Source organism: Oryctolagus cuniculus, chromosome 6 (assembly GCF_964237555.1).
Source record: "Oryctolagus cuniculus chromosome 6, mOryCun1.1, whole genome shotgun sequence".
Classification (NCBI taxonomy): Eukaryota; Metazoa; Chordata; class Mammalia; order Lagomorpha; family Leporidae; genus Oryctolagus; species Oryctolagus cuniculus.
In genome coordinates, this window is record NC_091437.1 from 27673962 (window position 1) to 27687256 (window position 13295).

Here is a 13295-nt window from a genome sequence, read left to right on the forward strand (position 1 = left end):
CTAACTGGGGGCTCTCTGTGTGCCTCCCTTCAACCTACAGCTCGGATTCTTTCCCAGAGGCAAGGAGTCGGTCTCAGAGGCAGTGGTGTCTGGTTCTGTCCAGAGCAGAATACAAGCTGGCTACGCATCTTAGTGTCCTCTTAGTATTGACCTGAGCCCGAGCCACCAGGGCCAGCCTGGAAGTGCCACAACAAAGTGCTCACTGTCAGTGCTTGGCCAAGGTGATGGAATGCACATGGCCACTGAATGTTAGGAGCCCTTTTTGGAGAAAACATTCCCTTTGCAAATGAGACCTGAATGTATGGGAGGGGCCTCTTGGAGAAAACCCATGTTTTGTCTAAAAGAACATAACCCAGGAGAGATCTGGCCAGATCTGTTGGATATGGTTCCACCCAACCCCAGACCTATTCCTACCTTCTCACTAGGTGTGTCCCACCTAGAATCTCAGACAGGTTGGGAACTTTGTACCAAAAATTTCTGGCAATGTTTCCAACTATTGCAAGTGGGGGACTGAGGAATGGCTGTTCCATTTATGACAAGAGCAAGTATGTTGGCCGATGCCACGGCTCAATAGGCTAATCCTTCACCTGCGGCGCCTGCACACTGGGTTCTAGTCCTGGTCAGGGCGCGCTGGATTCTGTCCCAGTTGCTTCTCTTCCAGGCCAGCTCTCTGCTGTGGCCCGGGAGTGCAGTGGAGGACGGCCCAAGTGCTTGGGCCCTGCACCCGCATGGGAGACCAGGAGAAGCACCTGGCTCCTGCCATCGGATCAGCGCGGTGCGCCGGCCGCAGCGGCCATTGGAGGGTGAACCAACGGCAAAGGAAGACCTTTCTGTCTCTCTCTCTCTCACTGTCCACTCTGCCTGTAAAAAAAAAAAAAAAAAAAAAAAAAGAGCAAGTATGCTTTGGGGCCTCAGCAGTAAGGGAAACAGCAAGGTGGGGTGAGGTGGCAGAGTAAGGCCTTCAGTAAGAAGGCCTCAGATGTGAAACCCAAACAGAAGATGAAGGGAACTCAACTGAGACCCAGCACTCGAGCAAGAAGCCCCGCAAGGCCCAGCACTCTTCAAGAGCAGCGCTTCGTGTCCGGGCCCTGCTGGTTTCACCGTGTGACAACTGGATCACGTCACGCCGAGACTGCTTTCTTCCTTTGATACACTCTCCTCATTATTTCCCCCCAGGACATCAAATCAACCAGGGACAGTGCTGGATGCTGCTTTCTCTCACCCAGAGCCAGATTTGGACACCACTGATGGTCTACTTGTCTACCTGTCCCATCTGACTGGTAAATGAACCCTCTTCTCCAAAGCCATGCCAAGTTACCTAGGAGACAGTCAGTGATGGGGTGCTGTCCTCAAGTTAATCGCTGGCAGAAGGGATCCCGACTCAAAGAAGCTGAGTGTCAGCGTCCTTACAAGGTGGTGGCTGGCGGTCCTTGGGAACCTGGAGCCCTAAGGGAACCTCCTGTGGAGAGGCCCACACTCCACGCTCCACTCTGTACTTCAGCCAAGCAGGCATGGCAGAAAATATCATTTCAGGGAAACAGTTAAACAACGCATGTGCCAAAGAGAAGCAACATCAGATTCTCACCTTTCAGGGAAAACAACCATCGTAGAACCAGTACTGGCCTCCAAAAGTCCCCAAGATGCCTACCAGGCAAAAAGGCACAGCCGCTTTGAATTCGTAGGCTAGCTTACTACAGACAGGACACCTGGTCACACTCCCACCTGTAGGTATTCTGCCTGCAGCGTGAACAGCCCGGATTCACAGAGTGTAACTGGACACTCGACTAAGAGGCCAAATGGGGAACATCCGAACAGCTACGGCGGCAAGCACAACTGGGAGGTTTTGCCAACTAACCTCAAGACAGAAAGGTAACACAAGCCGAAATACTGACATATGTGAGGAAAACTGCCTGGAGATAATTCTCAAAGAATTACCTGCAAGAAACTAGAGACTATCAAGGAAAAAAAAAATTGAACTGAAGCATGTACAAGAAGCAGAATTCTACCCTTATGGAAATGTCTGAAGATCCTGTCTGTGGTTGTTTTTAGTCCCTTAGCCTCAGCTGTCATTGGAGGAATCCTGAAATTGCCCTAGGACAAAGAGGCTCAATACAGAAAGCAACTGGGCTCATTTCCTTTTTATTTGGCAGTGGTGAGCCACCAAGTATCTACTTAACCATATTTAAGTTATTGTCCCCAAAGATCTCACAATCAGGTGAAGAAGATGCTGACCTGTCAAAGGATAATTCACAGTGTGTGACGTTCAGTGCTAAGTGTCACATAAGTGATTCAGACTGGAAATACTGAGACGCTAAGTACAAGAGAAAAAGAAGAGTATTTCCTGGGGTCAGGGGAATTAGGGCCAGCTGAGTGGTAATCAAATCCAACCATCTAGAGAACTCAAGGCAAGGGGACTTTGTCCTACAAACATTCAAGGAGCACAGCTTCATACTCCCACAGGCTTCCATATATCGATTAGTTAGTTAGGACAAAAACTAGACACCTCGAACTCTCCTAATGTCACCTGTTATATCAGCCCATCTCTGTTCTTCGACTCCACACAACCACTAGTTCCATGTCAGCGTGGTGCAGAAACAAGTAAGGACAGAGTATGAATGACTCAGGGTTAACCCCCAAATCAAAGCAGGGTGAGTCAGAGACCCTGCTTTCTTTGAAACTAAGAAAGCTACCAGTCATTTTCCAGGGAGTTTTCAGCAACTTCTGACAACAGTAAAATGAACACCAACACTAATGAAGTCCAAGAGCACGCCAGGCCAGAGTGCAGTATTTGGCTCACCCCACAGGCATGATGAGATTTTTCAGAGAGACACTATGGATTATGGATCTTATCTTGTATGCCAAACAGAAAAACAGTATCTATCTGCAGGCTTCTCAGAAAATTGACCAACACATGTTCATGCATACTTAGGATTGGTGGTCTACCAGGGACCTCCACAGGACCAGCAACCACACCCTGGAACTCACCTGAGCTTCCCTACAATGAGGTCTCACAGAATCCAGTGTCTTCTCAACACCACCTCCACAAGCCCAAAACAAGGGCATCTGGGTGAAAAATCCAACCATTCATGAAGTTCCCTTCCTTTCCTACCCTAGTCTACCTCTAGAACTTAAACTTCCATCTACCAAGTTTTCCTGCTCACACTGGTCTAACTAAACTAGATTCTGTGAATAATTAACCTTTATTGAACAAATGATATGTTAAATATTTTGCATGTGTTATTTAATATCCATAGCAATCCTATTAAGGGTTATCACTAACCCCATTTTGTAGGAAAATAAGACACATAAAGTAATCTGCCCAACATCATCCCTCTGGGAAACACAAAAGATGGTTTTCAAATGGAGGTGGCTTCCACGTGACTATACAGCACAAGCTCTTGGGCATTATGCTGTATTTAGTCAACATTTGTTAAAAGGAAAGGTGTCTGTGAAAAGCCTTCAACTGATACCTTGCTGAACAGCGCAAGTCTGAATGCCTTCCCTCAGGAAGGGAACAAGGATGTCTGCTTTCACCACTGCTATTCTTCATTGCATTGGGCAATCCTAGCTAGTGCAAATAAGCCAGAGAAACAAAGACATGGTGAACAGATTAGGAAGCAAAATATGAACAGTCTTTTGTCACTAACATTGTCATCTACATAGAAAATCCCAAGGACTCTACAAAAAAAAATTACTAGGACTACTAAATGAACTTATCTATCAAGGCCACAGGATATAAACTCAACATAAAAACAAAACAATTGTCTTTCAATGTGCAGTTGACATTCCAGATGCTCGGATTCCACATCCACATTTGCAAAGAACAATGGATTGGAAACACACTCAGGCTCAAGATCACCTCTGCACTGAACACTCATGGAGGTTTTTGTTATTATTATCTAAGTAATGCAGTGCTAACAACCATTTACATTGTGTGAGGCATTGCAAGTAATCTAGAGATGATTTCAAGTCTAAGGGAGGACGTGCGTAGGTATATGCAAATCTATGCCATAAGGGATTTGAGCATCTGAGGATTTTTGGTATCTGCAGAGGAATCCTGGAACCAATCCCTTGCAGATACGAGGAGACAACAGCACTAGCAATGAGTAACTGTAAAATGAAATTAAACGAATAATACTATTTGTAACAGCATCCAAAAAATATGAAACACAGATAAATTTAACAAAATATGTGTAAGATCCATTCACTGACAACTATAAGACATTGCTGAGTTGCTTTTAACCTAAGACTTGAAATAGTGCTTATGTAGCTAAGAATGAACTCATCAGTAGTCAAGACCAGTGAAAACATCCCCTTCCCTCTCCAGGCTCCTTGCCCATTCCTGCCTTCGTACACCACAAACTTGCCCCTCTACGGCTGAGAAGGCTGCACTCTGCATGCTATCGGCCGGGTCTCTGCATTGCTCTTCATTTCCAAGCCACTCTCACTTCACTGTCCTGATGACTGCCATCTCTTCTCACACTACTCCTGCCAGACCTGCTGTGTAGCCTTCTAACCAGGAAGGCCCTTGCTTTGCTCTAGGACTCACCCTCCCCTCCCCAGAGCGCTCTGGCAGCACACCTGACAGTGTTCATCACACTCGAGGTTGGATTCCTGTTGTATCTGTGTACTTACAGATTGCAGGCTCATTGATTCCAGGGACCGAGTGTGAAGCAACACCCCTCAAGCACCTAGTTTTCTATACAGAGCACATTTCCAATTATTTGTTGAAGCACATATTTAAAGGCTAAAATTAAAAGAAAACTCTTTTAGGGGCAGGCCCTGTGGCACGGAGGGTTAAGCCACTGTTTGAGATGCCCTCAACTTGTATGGAAGAGCCTGTATTCCAGTTCCACTTCCATTTCCCACCCAGCTTCTTGCTATTGCACACCTGGGAGTCAGCAGATGATGGTTCTAGTGTCTGGGTTCCTACTCTACTCCCTACCCGACATGGGAGATCTGAATGGAGTTCCTGACTCCTGGCTTTGTCCTGGCTCAGTCCTGGCTGTTGCAGGCATTTGAGGAATCAATCAGCAAATGGAAGAGATCTCTCTCTCTTATTAAGTAAACTTAAAAATGGATGGATAAAAATTAAAAGAAAATTCCTGTAGTAATAGAATGTTTGGGATACCAAATTGCATGGCTGACACAATAGACCTAATGATATCCTGACTTTTGCATAAGATGGACCAGGTGTGTAGCCATGTGCTGATCTTCCTCTCATTCAGATCTGAGGAATGAGTTCATCTTGGCCTCTGAAAGTTAGACCAATACCAACATCAGAACGCGACCTGAAGGACACAGACTTCATAAAACACACTGGGGAAAAGAGGAGCCAGTGTCCTCAGCACAGAGCAGAAAATCTGAGAATGTTAAAAAAGATCGCTGAGGGGACCAGTGCTGTGGCAGAGTAAAGCTGCCACCTGTAGTGCCAGCATCCCATATCGACGCCAGTTCAAGACCCAACTGCTCTACTTCTGATCCAGCTCTCTGCTGTGGCTAGAAAAGCAGTAGAAGATGGCCCAAGTCCTTAGGCCCCTGCCACCCACATGGGAGACCTGGAAGAAGCGCTCCAGGTTCCTGGCTTCAGATCAGTACAGCTCCAGCCATTGCGGCCATTTGGGGAGTGAACCTGCGGGTGAAAGAACTCTCTCTCTCTCTCTTTCTCCACCCCCTGCCTCTGCCTCTCTCTAACTCTACCTTTAAAATAAATAAATCTTTCAAAAGAAATCACTAAGGATTCTGTTTCTGAAGGGAGAATAAAAAGTAACTGGAGCAAGGCATTTTGGGGTGGCCATGCTGCAGCAGATTAAGAAATTTTCAATACAAGAATTTTGTCCCTTTTTAAAATAAAAAAATTAAAAATAAAAGCCCTCTAGATACCTGTGCCTCTCCTCTGCAAATATCTGCCAGGTTAAGTGGGATGGAAGCCATCTCCCGTCCCAGCCTTGGCGAAGCACGTACTTAGGTCTAGAGCAGAAGCCAACAGAAGAGCTCCCAGCCCTGGAGACGCTAGGCCTCTCCCCGAGAGAAGGTCCCCAGAGAGCCTACAAAGTGGGAAGGGACCGTTACCTTCCAACGAAACCGCGGAAGCCACCCTGGGCGGGGCGGGGGGGGGGGAGCTTCTCCGAGAAGATGGCACCGCAAGTTAACCGCTTTTCCTGACAGCTGATCAGCAGCAACTGTTCTCAATCATCACAAATTTACCTTCTGACCCCAGATTGGCAAAAGCTGGCCAGCTCTTCGGCTGAGTGCAGCAGGCCCTCTTTCCTGTCTTCCTACCCCTTCTAATCCTCTTTCCTGCTTGCTCAAGTTCTCGCCGTGTTACATGGCTCAGGAAGATTCCTCTGTGTGCATTGCTGCTTTGGAAGAAGTCTACTTTAATTCCAACAAGATGGTCATTTTTCAAATTTGTCGTACTTTAGCACTTCCGTCCACTTCCAATCCATCGGCTTGCCTTGCTCTTCTAAGGAATTCCCTATGTCATCCCTATGTCATCTCTTGAATTGCATAAACTAGATATATTTCTAGGTACAAATTCCCAAAAGTAAGTGAGAGGAGAGGGCAGATTCATTAGAAACAAGACAAAAATTCCTATCCCATGTGTGTCCATCCAAACTCGGAATTTGGGGTGAGGGGAAATTTCTCTCCCCTTTAGTGCCAATTACACTAACAATAATTCAGAACTTGAAAATAAAGACCCAAGAACAGATGGTTGAGCTTGCATGGGGAAAGCTTCACTGATGCTGATATCACCGTTCTTTTTCCAAATCAATACTGATAATTGCCGAATGCCCCCTAAGCCAACAGGATTTAGAGGGTTAAGACTTCCTGCTGCTTAGATATTTGTATCTTTACTTTTTTCCTACCCAACCAAATGGCAGTTCCCAGATCCTCTGAAATTTAAACATTTCCTTCATATCAGTTACCTTAAGTGTATTTTAAAACAGTCTTCAGCTAGCTCACTCCCATTTTTAAAGTCTTCAGCTGGCTCGCTCCCCCTGGAATTGCACCAGCTGTGCATGAGTATAGTCAAAATCAAACTCTTCATTGGCATCTGGGGTCTTTGGCTTCCGGATGAAAATCAAAGCAATCATGTACTGTTGAGTTTTCTCCTTCTATCTGTGGAATCATGAGATTTCCCACATGGAGGCTGCTGTGAGATTATCAGTGTGTGAAACAGTAAGGGCTGCTATATGGGCAGAGCTGTGGCACAAATCTCAAACCTTTGGGCCACTCCTTTGAGCATCCCAATTAAGACCCACTCACAAAATTCATAGCTGTGGAAAACTTCTCCATGGCAAAAGACCCAGAAATTATTTATTTATTTATTTATTGCTGACCCTAGGGTTCCATTTGTGAGATAGGGCCCTGGTTACAGGGAGAAGAGGATTGTCTGACCAAATAACACAGATGGAAAAGGAATCAGAGGTGATAGGAATAAGGTGGTTAAGATCTGAGGCTAGGTTAAAAAGGTCTGTATTACCTGGGAAGAATTTGCCAGAAAATGGCGTAATGAGAAAATTCATACTTTCCCTGTGGTAAAAGGAAATTACGACTGCTTTGAAAAGCATTTTGGTGTTTGAGAAATATAGATTTCATGAGGAAGCTATTTTATAATTGCCTGAAAGTTGAGTGGTTGAGGACAGGGGTACCAAGAAGAGTTTTCACCATGCATTCTAATGTGCTTTCTTTACTTTGAGCCAGGGAAATGGGCTATGTCTCAAAAAATATAAAAAACCATTTTATAAAGAAAAAACTACTATTAGGAAATAAAGTTTAAAAGTTCCAGCTTATAGAGAATGGTAAAGAGTAAGTAAGCATCCTTACTTTGGGAGCTGAGGGGAAGTTAATCACCTTGACTTAATATACCACCTTCCTTAGCACCCAAACTGTTTGTTAATTCAAATTGATGGTTGTTTTATTTTTGTTTAAATTTGGGGGCAAGGAAAGGGTAATTTGCTTTCCAAAATTAAAAGGAGGGTCTTCTCCAGCAAGACCTTTATTTTCAACTGCTGAAATCCCGTTAACACTAATCAGCAGGATGATTAAGCATATTGTGGTTAAGTACTCCAGTCGGTAATGACTCCTTTGGAAAAAGGGTTCCCATAGCGACAGGTAAAGGCTATCATCAAATTCGGCTTTTCAGCACAGGACTTGGGGTCACAGATCGGAGAGTTCAGATGGTTTTGCTGTTAATCCACAAGCTTTCTCTTTGAACTTCACTTGACTTCATTCATTCAAAAGACACTTATAGTGGGTCCTTCTGGAAGCTAGGCACAGCACCAAAACAGTGTCTGTGTGGGAGGTGGGGGGAGGGCTAGGAGAGAGAAGACCTCAAAGATAGTGTTCCTGCACCAAGAACTGCAGTCCAGGGAGGAGAGCAACTGCTACAACAAATAATGACACTACGATGGCAATTGAACCCCTACCTGATGAACCAGACCTGTCCTTTCCACTTGGACTGGTCAGTTTCTAATCTAGTTTCACTTTCCCTGTCGTCAAGCTGCAGCACAGCTGGGTTTCCAGCTGGCTGGCAAATAAAAGATTCTTTAAATAAACAGCACTTTAAAAATATGCAGTCACTTTTCCTATACTGAATTTTGTGAACCACCTTCTTCTCATCTGTGAATACGGCTGCCAAGTTAATTTGAAGCTATCCTACAGCATGGAGAGCCCCCCACGGCCATGCACCTTTTCCACCTTTAACAACAAAGCACAGTTCACACTAGAACACAGCAAATCCTAAGGAAGAAGTCACCTGCTGTGAAAAATGCTATCTACTGCATCTCTTCAATAAGGAAGCAACTTAAACACATGTACATAAGAAAGGGACAAGGCAGGGTGTAGTTGAACCAAAAGATAACACTGTCTTTGAGAAAGCAGGACTGTTTGCAGAACAGGATGCTTCTGCAGCGTGGTCCGGAGCCCTGCTAGGCCTTACAAACCCTCTTCTCCCCACAAGACTCCTCCATGTATGTAATCTTGGAAATGCAAAGATTTTACTCAACTTTTTACCACCAAGGCAGGATTTTTGGAGAAACAATACACGCTAGATCTGTTAAAAATAAACAAAACAAAATGAACAACAACAACAAAAACTGCAACTCTCTGGCGGGTATTGCCAGTTCCAGCAAAGAGCCCTACCTGTCATTCCCCATTTAGCTCTCAGGCTTCCGGTCAGCCTTGTACTGCCAAAACTGGCCACCTAGGAGGACCATTTAGAAGGGATCAAGTATGACCCCAGCATTGATGGGGTCAAATGCTAGGCACATATATCCCTCCTCAGGGTACACTACCCCAAAGTCCTACTCCCCATGCCCCCCAAAAAAACAGCCAGCAGCTTGCAAGATCACCTCCCTTAGTAGCTGCACCTCTGAGAACGCAGACACACAGACCCGCTGGGAGCTGAAACCGGCTGAACAAAGTAACGATTCAACCTCAGTTGCTCAATCTAACGGCCACGATGACAGCTTCCAAGTGCCAGCTTCCCTATTTTGCAAAGGACGAGTCTGCTCCAAGGAGAAAATGTTCCCGATGACCCTGTGGCCCAGAGGGTTTTCTTTAGAATGGAAAACAGAAAATGAATTTGTTAGCTATTTCCTGCTGAGCACAAGGAAGGTGTTGTGGTTAGTTGGGATGGCTTTGTTTCCTTATTTAATATACCATTACCAGTACATGTTTTCTTTAACTGAGAGAAAAATAGGAAAATACAGTTTATATTCTTCTGCCGTAAGATCACCAATTCCACAAGTCTCCTCTCACAAATGTGTCCTTTAATTTCTAATCCACTTACATAAAGCCTCCGCAAACTGACAACTCTCTCTATGCTCTCTGTCCAAAGCCCAGTGTTTTGCATTCTAGAATGTTGCCTACCATGCACAGCCCTCTCCTTGATAATTTAGGATGTGTGGGAGCCTTCCCTCTTCCAGTGATTGCAGTCCCAAGTTGATGTTTTACGAGAGCTATAGGACACACGCTATCTTCCTAACATGAGATGGCTGTCACCTAAAAGCAGACGACATTTCTGACCCTCCGATCCTTCAGGATCTCTGCATTTAACTGTTAAGCCATTCATTGCTCACTGAAACAAAACATAATTGATAAGGTATGTTGTGTTGGGGGAAGGAGAAAAGGCAGGAGGAGGGGACAAAGAAGCAGAGAAGCTTATGGGGTTATCTGACAATGACCACCACATCCCCAGGGGCCGCAACGGGGACTGGATTACAGATGAACACTGTGCATACTCAGGAGCACCTCACCAAAACCAGAAGCTGTCCTTGGACAAAGTTCAATCAATGGTTCTACTATCTACTTCCCACTACAATACAGTTCTACAGTTCCCTGAGGGATCTCAGATAAAAGACTTACTAGAGTAACAGAAAAAATATAGAAATTTTTAACTGGCCTTAACTGGTCAGCATAAAATATCTCAGAGCATAAAACCAACATTAACAACCAATCGACACTATTCCTGAGAAGGAATGTCAGAACGATAAACTGCTGTTCTCCCCTGTTTCTTCTTTCCTTATGAAGACACTCCCCAGATTCTTCTCATTCAAGTGACCACAGCGCCTGGATGTGCCCCCATAAGGAAACTCCCAAAACTGCCCTCTTGAAGGGGGAGAGGGATTTCCAGAAGTCAAAGGCATTGATCTAGAAATAGGAGGGCGGCAGCAACACTTCCTCTGAGCTTCAATACGAAATTTACTCCCCAGGCCTGCCTGTGTTACCCAGGTTCAGTCAGTAGAGGCACCAAGTTCAATGAGAGTCCAGGATAGGTACCACGCTTCAGTGATCGCGCGGCGGCTGGGAGTCACACCGAACGCAACACAGTGAACCCATACTACGAATAAGCTCAAGCAGGCCGACACCCAACACTCCAGGGTGGGCACAGTTCCGTCTGAAACCTCTTGCTGAGAGGTACTGGATTCGGGGAGCAGAAGAAAAAGCTCCCATCACGGGCGACCTCCGACCCCAGCTGCACAGACCTACAGACTAGGACGTCGTGGGGGTTGTGTTTCTGATCAGTTGCCTTCCTGTGCGGCCCCGACATCATACAGGTAAGAGGCGCAGTGAACGCAGGCGGCCAGGGAGATGTGTCAGAGCTGAACTTAGAGCCGTCGGCAGAACTAAGTTACTCCGTGTCATCGCCATCGCGATCCACAGACCGCGTGAGATCCCCCAGACACTGCACGTAGAACAGGCTGTGCGGCTCACTGAGCAAAGACAGGCGGTCGCGATGGAGGATAAAGCCCGGGCCACAAGGAGGACGGAGAACCGTAGCAGAGAAAGTCCAACTCTGGCTGCGCCAGCGGCGGGGACCCGCGGAGCCGCGAGCCCGGGAGAGGAAGGAGGGGGCGGGGGCGATCCTCCCCCAGGAGAACTTGCAAGCCTAGGCCTCCACCGCCTGGGAACCTGCCCAGATGCTCCGGCAGACCCTGCCGGCCCGGGCCGGCAGGCTCCTGGGAGCAGAGTGGACCAGGCCTCCGAGAGTCGCTCCTGACTCACCGAGCCTCAGGCCAGCCGCCGGCCGGACCGCTCGGTCTTCGCTTCCGCTACTGGGCTATGATGGCAGCTTTCCAGACCCACTTGCAAGACATCAGCCGCAGATCCCTGCTGGTACAGGCCCGCTCCTCCCCTCGCCCCCTGCCCCTGGCCCACGCCGAGCCCGGCCCTTCGTCGCCCCAGTCCCAGCCCCCTCCTCACCCACCCGTGCCAGGCGCTCTGCCTGGGGGCGGCCCCACCCCCCCACGGCCGGCCACCGCCGGGCCCGGGCACCTGCAGCGCTCCCCGCCCCACCCCCATTCCCCACCGCCTCGCCCTTCCCCCGCTCCTCGGGCAGAGGGAGGGGGCGACTCACCGCAGTCGGTGCACAGGATCTTGCCCACCTCCTTCTTGAGGTTCTTGCCGTTGGTGTCGAGGGGGGCGAAGGCCGTCTTAAACACTAGGGGCTGTTCCGTGGGCTCCAGGAAAAAGATGTAGCGCTGGTTCCTTTCCAGCGGCGCGCAGGAGCCCACGCTGATCACCTGCTCGCGCTGCAGCCCCCCGCTCCGGAGCGGCCACTTGTCCAGCACCTTCACCAGCGCCACCCGACCCGAGGCGGGCGGCTCGCGGGTGCTGTTGGAGCTGGAGCCGCCCGCCGGGGCCAGCCCCTGTACCTTGCCCTCCACCACCACGGGTGCCTTGTACGCCTGGTCCTGCACCGACTTGAGGCTGGGCGAGTAGCAGGCGAGCGACACACCGAAGAGCAGCATGGAGAAGCCGGGGGCCGGGTCGCGCCTCATGCCGCCGGCGGCTGCGGCTCGCGAGCGGGCGGCGGCTCGCGGGGCTGCGGGGCTGCGGGGCTGCGGCTGTGGCTGCGGCCGCGGCTCTGGGGGCGCAGCGGGACGGGAGATGCTGCTGCTGCTGCTGCTGCTGCTGCTGCTGCTGCTGCTGCTGCTGCCGCCGCCGCCGGGGCTGCTGCTGCTGCTGCCGCTCTCGCCGCTGCTGCTTCTGTCGCTGCTGCTGCTGTTGCTGCTGCTGCTTCTGCTGCTGCTGTCGCTGTAGCTGCTGCACCGAGCCTTCTCCAGTGGCGGCGGCGGCAGCGCTGAGCAGCAAACCTGCCGCATCTGGCCAGGCCATTTGGGGGGCTCCGCCGCTCAGCCGCCGCCGCCTTGGGAGGGGAATCAGAGCCCGCTGGAAAACCGGAAACAGCGTAACGTTAGCGCCTCGTAGCCCTCCCGCGGCAGCCCGGGGAGGTGGCCCGGCTGGGGCAGGGGGCAGGCGGCAAGCGGGCCGCGATGCGCAGCGCGGCGCAGCGCAGCGCTCCCACCCTGCGCGCCAGGACCTGGAGGAGGATGCGGAGGACGGGACGCCCGCCCACTTGCTCTCTCGCGCCCCCTCTACCCCCAGAGCGAGCGGGGAGCGCGGCTTCTGCAGGGGAAGCTTGGGACTGCACTGCTCTAGTGCCCGCCTTCAGCCCGCAGGGGCGCGGGAGGAATCGTGCCACCCTTTGCTCTTGGGATTTTTCAGCATGACAGCGGGGGTGGTGCGTGAGGAGAGGGCGGTGAAGCGATCTCGGCTTTGCGCCCCATCCCGTGGACGTGGGAGTGGGACACAGGGCGTGCCCCCGCCTTCGACCATGGGTGGCAGGAGCCAAGCAGGTTGCTGAGGCCAGGGTGGCAGGTCAGCCGCCCCCACCCCCACCCCCGCGCCCGGTTCTCCCTTCCCCACGAGGAATCTAGGAGCCGGCCCCAGCGAGCCCATGTGCTCGGCCCTGCCACCGCCCGGCTAGTGCTGGGGAAGGTGGGGGA

General features: G+C 49.6%; 1 protein-coding gene across 3 annotated transcripts in view; it reads right to left on the reverse strand.

Annotated features, from left to right (window-relative positions):
* The window catches only part of NRG2 (neuregulin 2), a 185006-nt gene extending 171858 nt beyond the window's left edge, over window positions 1-13148 (reverse strand). For all 3 annotated transcript variants that reach the window (XM_051843446.2, XM_051843444.2, XM_051843445.2), the window contains exon 1: window positions 11864-13148. In XM_051843446.2, the coding sequence (XP_051699406.2) occupies window positions 11864-12611 (748 nt within the window). In that variant the 5' untranslated portion in view covers window positions 12612-13148. The remainder of the gene's footprint in view (window positions 1-11863) is intronic.
* Between the last annotated feature and the right edge of the window lie 147 nt (window positions 13149-13295).